General features: G+C 34.1%; 2 protein-coding genes across 2 annotated transcripts; both read left to right on the forward strand.

Moving 5' to 3' along the window:
• The first annotated feature begins 1,932 nt into the window (after positions 1–1,932).
• LOC122604267 lies at positions 1,933–7,311 on the forward strand. The gene is made up of 5 exons (XM_043777154.1): positions 1,933–1,994; positions 2,332–3,199; positions 4,370–5,368; positions 5,836–6,744; positions 7,042–7,311. The coding sequence occupies exons 1-5, from the start codon at positions 1,933–1,935 to the stop codon at positions 7,309–7,311; spliced, it is 3,108 nt and encodes a 1,035-aa protein (XP_043633089.1).
• A 1,209-nt stretch (positions 7,312–8,520) lies between these two features.
• LOC122602633 (F-box protein At2g02240-like) lies at positions 8,521–9,650 on the forward strand. Its single transcript, XM_043775232.1, has 2 exons — positions 8,521–8,814; positions 9,108–9,650. The coding sequence occupies exons 1-2, from the start codon at positions 8,639–8,641 to the stop codon at positions 9,508–9,510; spliced, it is 579 nt and encodes a 192-aa protein (XP_043631167.1). The 5' UTR covers positions 8,521–8,638; the 3' UTR covers positions 9,511–9,650.
• The last annotated feature ends 2,384 nt before the right edge of the window (positions 9,651–12,034 follow it).

The following is a 12,034-nucleotide window of genomic DNA, read 5'->3' on the forward strand; positions in this document are numbered from 1 at the left end:
AACGTGTCAACTTTAGGGATGAAAAGTGTAATTTATATATATTTCCACATGTTATTGACGCGATTTAAATCTCTTATCATTTTTCTATAAATCTTAACCACCAAAATTTGAAAACCAAGTAAGAACGTGACTTTTATGTGGTTACTGTCAAAGTTTTAAAGTAACTTAAAAGAATTAAAAGATTATAGTATAGTAGTTTTAATTTAACAAAACGACCACAAGCCATGTTAGCGGTTTCGTATTACATACGTACATCCTCACTAGAATTCTGAATTTATGTTGTATATCTGACTTGCAAATCAATTCATAAATAATTACATACGCACCATATATACCCTTGATCTGAATTTGTAAAAATTAAATTAAAACAAGATTTGCAATTATTTATAAGAATTTCTTCCATGTTCACGTGTACATGGTTTATAAAAACAGTCAAGCCAATTTAATCTTGTAATATATCTAAATCTCTCGATTCAGTATTCTAGTTTTAAATCGTGGTTCTTATATTTAAATATGATAATAGTCATGCTTTTACATCTCTATTAGTTTTAGTATTAACAGAATTTAAGAAAACATACGTACCTCATGCTAAAAACGCTAGACATCACATAAGCCAGATCACAGGTCTTGCTTCTATTTTCACAAACCCAATTGTATAATAAATCTTGTTTCAATTCCTATGAACAGCCCCTTGTATCATAAATCATTTGTTCTAATATTTCTAATGAAAGGCAAAGTGTGAAAAACAAAGACCAACTCAGCGATTTATGTTTGTGTGTGTGAGTGTTTTCATTTTGGTGTTGAATGCATGCATGAATCGTTTTAAACTTTTTGTCTAATTTTTATCCGTTTCCTTTCCCTCACAACCGTAGGCATTTGAGCATTTCTACTAGAAAATTCATACAAAAGGTCATGTGTTTAATTATTATTTATCTGCCATTAACCCACTTTTAAGATCCATAAATATCTTTTATTATTAAATATGGATACGAATTGCATCTTCCAAACGATCTTACACGCTATATTTTACTAATTTCTAAATTGGCCTTAATTACCATCCTTGTTTACTAACTATTGATAGTGTAACCTATTAGAATGTCTAGTCATCTAATTTATGTAAAATAAAATGTCAAGTTGTGTTGTTAATGATAATTCTTTAATACTACGTATCATCTTTTAAGCAAAAAGAAATTCTCATTCAAACATGTTATAGATAAAACTTAAAATGCTAACAATTAAGCTTAAAGACCAAAACTTAAAAGACATACACATACCAAACCTATAAATAATGTGACTTAAGTTAGTGTTAATCAGTTTTATTATTTAACAACCTAAAGTAAAATTTTATTGATATATTAAACATATGACAAAATATATCTCTTTAGATATTAATAGTTACTCCCAAGGATAATTATTGTTCCTATTGAGAAATTTTAGTGTTTTAAATTAATGGGATATTACACACCACCCAACAAATCCTTATATTCTTTCATGTCCTCTTCTTCTTTAAACACTCCCTGTACTAAAAACTATTGCAACTTCCGGCAAAAAGCTTTCACCATTCCTTTTCCTGTTTTCTTCAATGGGTAAGCACCTTCTTTTTAGAGGTTATGCACTCTTAAAGTATTAAACTAAAAAGATCTAAAAACTTATTTATTTACCACTAATAGGGTGTGCAATGTACATTGATCCGTCCCTGATATTTATGTACTATTTATTTAATATACCTAAAAAAGGATTGAATCTAATATTGAAAATCATGAAATTAAAGTAAAAAAATACAGGTAATTGAAAAGTGATTAAAGTTACATGATAAAAGGCAATATTAGAAATGAGGAATCATTTCTTAATAATCATTTGAATTTAATAAAGATAAAGATTTGATGTAAATAATCAAAACAAAAAAAGGTATGACACTCGCTCCTTACAATTATGGGTGGTGAGCGGGAATTTGAGATGTATTCGGAAGTAATGAGATTGATCGTATGCGTTTGGTATAGTTTAGGAGTAGGAGCATAATAACTTGTTTAAAAAACAATATAATCTGAAAACATTGTAGAAATAATCAAATTGTTAGTTATTGTGGGTGTTATTCTAATTTACCTGTGATTCTAGGTAGGAATTAAGTAACATAAAGGACATATTTGTGTTTCTTGTTTCATTATCATCCTATTATACTCGCTTCCTCGCTTGATTGTAGATGGATTTTTTGAAGATTCCGCTAAGAAAAATAAGGTTGGCCACAAATAATTTTAATGAAGAACAGGAGATAGGGTCTGGCGGGTATGGTAAAGTGTATATAGCATAACTTGAAATTTTAGATATTCTAAGTTTGTCACCCGTGGAAGGGAAATGTAGAGATGAGCTTCCCAAGCAAAGCAAAACAGTAGCTATAAAACGCATCTCTCAAAGGTCAGATGAGCAAGGTAAAGAAGGGTTTTTCAGGGAGATTGAATTGCTTACTAGTTGTAAGCATTCAAACATAGTCTCTCTTCTTGGGTTCTCTAGTGAAGATAACGAAATGATTCTTGTATCTGAGTATGCTCCTAATGGAAGCCTTAGTAAGTATTTAGGAAGCACAGAGAAACAGATTAATTTTACTTGGTCGCAAAGAATACAAATTTGTCTTGATGTTGCAAATGGAATTAATTACCTTCACACTAACATGGAGGGTAAACCAAGGATATTACATCGAGATATAAAGAGCGATAACATTTTGTTGTATGAGAAACTGAAAGCAAAAATCACTGACTTTGGGCTCTCCAAATTTCACCCTAGAAATCAACGAATGAGCACTATGTATACTAAAAATGTTGCTGGCACACAAGTGTACATAGATCCTGAATATCTCACTACAGGTAAATATAAAAGAGAATCAGATATATACTCATTCGGAGTAGTTTTATTTGAGGTTCTATCTGGAAGATTAGCCTATGATTCAGTTTACATGAGGGAAGATGACAACGGACTTGCATCTATTGCGCGACGACGTTTCAACGAGGGAAAAGTAAAGGAATTGATAGATCCTCACATTAGAGAAGAAGATGATGAGCAAACTTTTACTCTAAATAGAGGGCCAAATCAAGAATCATTTGATACGTTTTCAAAAGTCGCATATCAATGTTTGGCAGAAAGTCAAGCCAAACGTCCAACAATGGAGACTGTCATTAAGAGACTAGAGGATGCATTAAAAGTTCAAGTAAGTAGATATTTTTACTTCATTAGTGTTGTTTTCCAAATACATTCATATCCAGATGTATACATTATAAAACATTTCTTTAACCAAATTATCCTGCTCATTATACTAAACTACCCAAATGCCTAGGGTGTATCTTAGGACTTCTGAAAAACCCTCAAATAATCCAAACCTGTAATTATGGAGAGTGCAGTGGGACCTCAATACGTGGACTCTCCTAAGGTCATAGACCCTATTGGCTAATCTATAAAGCATTTGCTCCCTTCTTTTTTTTTTCCTTAACTAAAAAATTAACAACTCCAAATTGTTTATTCCCTTTATTCACTGTTTTAAACATCTCCACTTGAATACTTATAAGGCTATAATATACCTTTAATAAACCTAATTTATAACATGTACCCTTATCTCCTAAAATAACTTCACTATCCTTCCTACATTAATTAACTACATTACTCGCCACCGTAGTACCGCCACCACCACCACCACCACCAGCTGTAGCCACCACTATCACTCGTCACCGCCGTCACTACGGTCGCATTGCGCGGGTACTTCTCTAGTGAGATTACTCATCATATTATTAAAACCGGATTTCTTGTAGTCCAAGAGTATTTTATTTTTAAAATTCTTTGGATTTCCTTATTGGTATTTCTGACTTTTATCTTGAAATAAAAACTCACTTAACATGACCTTTAAATTATTAGGTGTGTGCTACAAATCTTATGTTATGATATCTTAATTAATTTTTGGTCCCAGTTTTCGGATCCAAAATTCGAAAATTGGTTAACTAAAAAAAAGGTATGAACAAGTTATAAAGGTCAGTATCATCCTTAAGAATAAGTATATAAACTACAACATTCCAAAAGTTTTAGATGCTCAATATTTCAGCGGAAACATGGTATCTCAGCTCGGACGTTCACTTTGAAATTAAAACTCACTTTACATGACTTAATTAAGTATATTTGGTAGATTCACTTCTCGAATCCAAAGTTTGAAATCAACTCAAACAAAATATACATGTCATTTTCGAGGTGACGTTCATATGTTTCTTTTCTACAAAGGTATGAACAACTCAACAAAGTATAAAGGTCTAACGGTCCTCTATAATTTTATCATCCTTCGGACAATATATGTAGAGTAAAACATTCCAAATGTTTTAAACGCTCAATATTGCAGGGCGAAACCATGGTACTCTCAAGGTTTCGATTTAATGACATAGCATTTGCTACCGAGAATTTTTCAAGAAAATATTGTAGTGGCTTAGATTCAAATGGTATGGTGTATAAAGCAGTACTCAATCATTTTGATAACAAAAGTTTGTTGGCGAAAGAAGGAAAGAATAGTGGTGAACCACCAAAGAGATGCATTAGTGTAGCTATAAAACGTATCTTTAGTACAATACACCGTAACAGAGAAGGGTTCATTGAAGAAATTGAAATGCATACTAGTTATAAGCACCCCAACATAGTTCCTCTTATCGGCTTTTGTGATGAAGGTAATAATAAGATCCTTGTCTACGAGCATGGGTCTAACGGAAGCCTCCAGGACTACTTGAGAGGCGCTGATAAGATGGGTAAGTATACGTGGACGCAACGTCTACATATGTGCCTTGAGATTGCACGTGGACTCAACCAGCTACATACTATGATGGACCACAAGGGAGGAATGATAGACGTTGACATTATGAGTGCCAACATTTTGCTAGGACAAAATTCGGAGGCAAAGATTGCTTATTCTGGGATCTCAAAATTACTCCCAATAAATAAAGAGGAAAGCGCCCACGTCTCCACTGTAAGCACAAATGTGTATCATGACCCAGAGTATGAAAAGACAGGTGAGTTGAAAAAAGGATCAGACATCTACTCTTTTGGAGTGGTTCTGTTTGAGATATTTTGTGGAAGGTTGGCATACGATCCAGCCTACATAGTTGAAAATGACATTGGGCTTGCACCCGTTGCTCGTCGATATGTCAATGATGGAACAATAAAGAAAATTATAGATCCTGCTCTAAAAGAAGAAACTGATGAAGACATATTAACTTCGCAGAGAGTACCTATTCAAGATTCGCTGGACACATTTATAAGAATAGCATATCAATGTTTGGCTGAAACTCGTGCAGAACGTCCAACCATGAAAATGGTCATCAAAGAACTCGAGACAGCACTTTACATTCAAGTAAGTCAATATTTTTTCAGCGCAACATTTTTCTTCTCTTCCGTATACTTGAGTTGTAGTTTAGTATCATCATTAGCAACTCTTAAGTTTATGATTTGTTGAATTATTGATCCGTAATGACAAGATCATTATATAAGTTCAAATGTAGACTGATAGTAGAGTTGCCGTCTACATGTGTGACTATTCTTTTTAAGTTTTAGGATATATCTTGGGCCCGTTGATCGAGTTTGTAAGCAAGTCGTTAAAATGAGTAAGAAATAATGTAGTCTCTCTTATTTTTGTTGGATAATTTAAGAGTAAATCGGAAAATCAATGTGCATATATATTCTCTTGTGAAAATGCAAATAGATTTAGTGATGGATCTTGACAGTCTTTAACTATTTTATAGGATGGGCCAAGCTAGATTTTTATTAAATTTCATATAACTTTTGAATTATGAAGTTAACTGAAGGTCTCATGATTCATAGGAAAACCTCGTGAAAACCCTCCAAGTTTCACTTAAAGACATTGAGGTGGCCACAAAAAAGTTTAGTCAAAGAAATTGTGTTGGAAGTGCAAGATATTGGAATATGTATAAAGGAGAATTTCCACATGTTGGTGTTGATGCTAAGGCCAATGGCTGCACCACCATTGTCGCAAAGCGGTGGGATAGCTTGTCTAGCCAAGGACGTCAACAATTTCGGACAGAACTTAATATTATTCTCAAGCATAAGCATGAAAATATTGTTGGGCTGGTAGGCTATTGTACCGAAAAGGATGAAAGGATCATTGTTTATGAGCATGCGTCTTACGGTAGTCTTGATATGCATTTGGATGATGCTAGTCTAACATGGAAGAAAAGGCTCATGATATGCATCGATGTTGCAAATGGTTTGGAATTCCTCCATGGAGATGTCGTAACGCCAAAGAAAGTGGTTCATAGGAACATCCAAAGTCATGCCATTCTACTACATGATGACTGGAAGGCGAAAATTTCTAATTTGGAGTTGTGTTCATTAGAGTCATTACCGCATGACATGGAACATGTCAGCAATAATGATTATGGTGCATTTGGCTATCGTCACCCAGAGGACAAACAAGATTTCTTAACTGATATCTATTCACTTGGTGTGGTTCTATTTGAGATCTTGTGCGGAAGATCGGCTTGGGTAGAGGACTGCAAGGATCATTCTGAAACTTTAGGTCCATTAGCTAAAAACAAATATCAAGAAGGAAATATAGATGAGATGGTGTTTGATGGTATAAAGGAACAAATTGGTCCGAATTCATTGGCTGCATTTGCAGAAATTGCCTATAAATGCTTAAATGACAAAAGAGAAGAAAGGCCAATGGCAGGCGATGTAGTATTACAACTCAAGAGAGCCCTGGATGTCCAAGTAACTTCTTTGTTTTTACTTATAAAGTGCCCATCTTTTGAAAAATAATTTTGTTGTATGTATACTTAGAAACCAATAGATCTCTTAAAAAAGTAAACTGGTTTCACAGGAAGTATGTATCTTAAAATTAATAATAATACGAGTATCATTTTATAGGATTATTTGTTGCGATTAGATTTGGAAACTACTTTAGGTGAAATCTTTATATTTTATTTCTCACTGTAATGTAAACTGTACTGTTGACTCTCATGAACAAAAATAAATTTACATATATCTTAATGTTGTGTCGATATATAGGAAGATTATGAAATATGGGAGGCCGAACTGCCTAAAGACTACAAAGAAATAGTTCAGATGTCAGAAACCCCCGAGATCTATTCTACCATGAAGAGAAAGGATCTTTATGACATGCTCTCCAAAGGAATCTTGATTGCTGATGGCAAAGTGGTACTTACCATGATCTTATATCTCATTTTCTCTATTTTGGCTTGCAAATGTTTATACATGATACTGATAATAGAAACTGTGTTTGTTTGTTTGGTAACAGTGTTTCTCACTTGGAAGTAATGGAGAAAGAAATGAAATGGTATCAGCAAGCCAATTTACATACGAAAATCATGGCTCGCATAAATGGCAACCTATTCCGGAGTCAAGGTCTCCTTCATTTCTCTTTATTTGTGTGCACATACATAGATATTAGTTGTTACATCCCTCTTAGAAGAAGATGTTATATATAAAGTTTGGGTTCTTTTAGTTTTAGAGATGACTACAAGGTTTGAGGGAAGCATAAACTAAATTTGGTACAAAATATTGTCATTTAGTGATGCATAAAAAAAATAGTTCCTAAGCAAAAAACGAGCAAAAGTAAGTCATAGTACTAACATAGTGAAAAGAATTTAAAGTATTCTAGAAACATCTTAGAAACTTTGGATTAAATATCGTGGAATGTAACTAACTATAACTAAATGTCTATAGTAGGAACGAACTAAGGTTTTGGACATTGTATGTTAATAACTTGATAAATTGTCCAAATCATGTAATATGACATACGTGGCAACCCGGCCATATGAGCCGTCACGTATAAGTTTTTGATTGATCAGTTCATGATTCGAACATTTCTACTAAGTTCTTGACACACAATATCCAATCTGATAGTTCGTTCCCATTATAGACAGTTAGTCATACTTAGTTATCTTTTACTACTATTTTCAAATTTTGCCAATATTTATATCACCTTTCTAATTTAGATACTAATAGCCGCTCTATTTTATTTAGTTTAATAAGAAAAAGTAGTTAATATACAGAAACCTAGAAGGATATGGTGCATAATAGAGGCTGTGTCTTAGAGTACAATATGTATAATGTGACATTTGCAGGTTTCATAAAATAGCGGAGATATCATATATTTCAAATTTGAAGATCCATATAAAGATAAGAACCCAATTTTTATCTGTGGGGCTCAATTATGGTGTTTATCTCGTATTTAAATATTGTGGTGCAAAAAAATCTAGAGCGAAACAGATGTATGTGAACCTAGCATACAAAATGGGGAAGGAACACTTGAATGCATATTTTGCAACATGGAGAGAAGATGAGTGGATGAGGATTGAATTGTATCGGTTTTTGAATGACAAGGAAAACACCGACGTTGAGTTTCTACTAGAGAGCTTTTCACGATGCTACTGTAGTGGAAGCGGTGGCATTTATGTTGAAGGCCTTGAGTTTCGAGCCATCAACAATGTAAGTTTTAGATTCCCTCTGGTTTTTACAGATTATTACAGTTTACGTACTAGTTCGTACATAACGAGTTATAATATTTCTGCAGGAGAAACATGAAGAAAACAACCAAGAGGAAGTTCAACAAGGCCTGAATCTAACTTCGAACACTGATCCAATGCAACATGCGCTAGCTGCTCCTTTTTATGATATTCGTGGTATTTTTAATCAGACTTTGTTAAAGTTGTTCAGCTGGAGCAGCAAGGGAAAATATTATATGCTTTCTGCAACAGAGGCCATTTGGGATTCTTCCAATACGGAGCTTTTTAATTCGAAATCCTCGACTGAGTCCAGGTTTGTGACAATTTCAATAACACCGTCTCATTCTAATCATCAATCTTCCTAGCTTTTGTTCATTTCCCAATCACATACATGCATAAATTAAGGCGACTTTTGTTCTTAACTTTGCTAACTTAAATAGTTAAAACTTACTGATCGTTTACGAATCAGCTTTCAACTTAATTACATCGACAGATAGACAAACACCAGTTCACTTCTATTCTATACGGTTTCTTACATTTTGAAGACGTTTATGTCATCCTTAATTAGAAGTATGTAATCACATCATATATGGTGTATACATCCAGATTTCGAGAGGTGGTCGAGCTTCAATCAACAGATATATTTCGTATTAAGTGGAAGATTCTAAGTGAAAGATTGTTACAAAATTCAGAATACATGTGTTACCTTGTGTTCAAGTTTTCGGAAAAGTGTAGTGGGTTACATTGTCCAGTGATGGTACAAGATCTAAACCAGCGCCGGAACAAACAGACTCGAATTGTTTATTTTAGAACCCCGCAAACATGGAACATGTCAGGTGATGATAATCAGGGTCCAAAAGAGAGGGAAGATGGATGGATGGAGGTTAATTTGTGGAAATTCAAAACAGATCCTAATTATGGTTGTATTCCTATAAATTTGAAACTTGCAACTTATGAAGGAAGTATGTCTGGACTGGTTGTATGTGGCTTAGAGTTTCGGCCGATGTAGGAATCCTTATATATGTTATTATAGCACTAACCAAGAAAGTCGGAAACTATTGTCTCAAGTTCCTGCAAGTATAATATATATTCCATCAAATTAACCACTACGCCACTACTTCAGTATTTGAGGGTTGCAGATCATATCCGGTTTCCACAGTATTTGAGCAAACCGTTATAGATGACAACTATGCGCAAATGTCAACATTTATCTAGGTAGGACTATGAAAATGTAATATTTGTGAATTTTGACTCGCTTGAGTTTTAATAAACGTGAATTAACGTGCTTAGTTTATTATTGGACCGTTGATCCGAACGTGTTAAATGATTTATTGTCCTAGTTAATTTAAATAAGGCGCCTGATAACTCGACAACCTTTTTGGTAACCTGATCAGACTTTTTGCAACGACCCTGACAGGGGGCCCGCTTTTATTCTGCCATATTTACCATTATAGACATGGGGGCCCGCATTTTTTTCACTTTTTGCAGCAACCTTCGCTGCAAAAAGTAGGAGTGGTCGGGTTACCAAAAAAAAGTGGTGGGGATATGGGGGGCGTTAAATAATTTATTTATTTATTGTGAACTAGAAACGTGTATTTATTGCTAGTCTGAGCTACGTGAATGTATTTATCGGTTTTAAGAAGTTTAATTTAACTGGAAACGTAAACGGGTGATCCATGGGTTGACTCGTGACCCATGAACCATCCTTGACCCAACCCTATCCTAAACACCCAATCACCACCCACCACCTTCATCCATTCATTCAATTTTTTCACCTATCTATCTCTCTCACTGAATGCCCCAATCACACACTCCTACATCTCTCTCTCTCTCTAAAAATTTCTAACTCAATTAATGTTGTCAAGTTAAATTGGTATTAAAATCATCATCGGATTTGAGGTAAATATCATATTTAAAGATCAAAAGTCAAAGTGCAAGAAATTGGGTAATATAGCTTAAATTCGGATTTGAGGTTTTGTTGGAAGATTTTGGTAAGTAAATCTGTTTCATTATCATCATTTTATGTTTGTAAACTTGTTTTGATGATAAATAAACTAAACTTGAGTCAAATTGCAAGTCAAAATGTTTTAATCAAAATTTAGGGTTTGTAAGTAATTAAATGGGTAAAAAATCGGGTCTTTCGCTTATGTGATGAAATGGTTCGACCTCTTAAGTGGAATTATGTTTGAAAATGTATCCCTAAGCTAATGGAAACTAAACTTGGCCAAACTTCAGGTTAAAACTTAAAACCCATTTAGACTCAAAACTTGGATTTTTATTTATTTATTTAAGTCAAAAATCAATCTTTAACCTAAATTGAAGATTTATGGAACGGGTTGAAAGGAAATCGTGTTTTTATATGTCTATCTCGAGTATATAAGCTGAAAACATGTTTCAATTAACATCAATTCGATCTCAGAGCCATGAATAAGGGTTTTAGCATTGAAGTCAAAGTTGACTAAAAGTCAACTATGGTGTGTTCTTCATTTTCTTAACCAGAAAATTGCCCAGATCGTCCCTGTATGGAACCAGCATACCCTACGCCATTTTTGGCGCCCATTACGCCTTCTTGACCTGTGCAGCGTACCCTACGCCTCCTTGGTCGTAACTTACGCTCATCTGTATCTTGCAAATAAGCCTTACGCTCCACTAACGCCATACCTTTCTGTTTACGCCCCGTTTACGCCAACGAAGACGCCAAAAACCATAGGTTCTTGTTAGCCGTACTTTACGTCGGATCCTAACATACCTTACGCCTCTTCTGGTCTTCACCACCGTAAGTTACGAAGGCCACCACCGTAGGTTACGGTGGTGGGGATTCCCTCTTTTCCCAGATTGTTTCCTAGCCTTCTTCTTTCCTTCTTGTCTCAAATTCAGCCTCATGTGGGGTGTTCTTTTGATCTCTATTGAGTCATGTTCCTGCTGGTTGTGGGTGAAGGAGCCCAAAGCGCGTTTGTTAACCAGGGAATGAATTTCTCAATAAATAAATATATATATATATATCCATACGTATACCGCCTTCCCTTTTTTTCTTTTATTTAATTAGTTCTAATATTGGGCTTGGGTTTCCTTCTTTGGGCTGGTTGGGCTATCTTTTTGGGTCATTCTCCTGACCCATTGGGTTCTATCTCGAGTTGTTTAGTGGACTAGATTGATAGCTCAAGCAAAAACTAATATATATATATATATATATATATATATATATATATATATAAGAAGTGTGTTGTTAATATATAAATATAAGTGCATACTTATGTTATACAAGTCGTGAAACCCTAAACGTAACTATATATATATATATACTTATACACATTTGTATATAAGTTACGTTTAGGGTTTCACGACTTGTATAACGTAAGTATGCACTTATATTTATATATTAACAGCACACTTCTTATATATATATATATATATATATATATATATATATATATATATATTAGTTTTTGCTTGAGCTATCAATCTAGTCCACTAAACAACTCGAGATAGAACCCAATGGGTCAGGAGAATGACCCATAAAGATAGCCCAACCA

The sequence above is a fragment of the Erigeron canadensis genome, chromosome 6 (genome assembly GCF_010389155.1).
Source record: "Erigeron canadensis isolate Cc75 chromosome 6, C_canadensis_v1, whole genome shotgun sequence".
Taxonomy (NCBI): Eukaryota; Viridiplantae; Streptophyta; class Magnoliopsida; order Asterales; family Asteraceae; genus Erigeron; species Erigeron canadensis.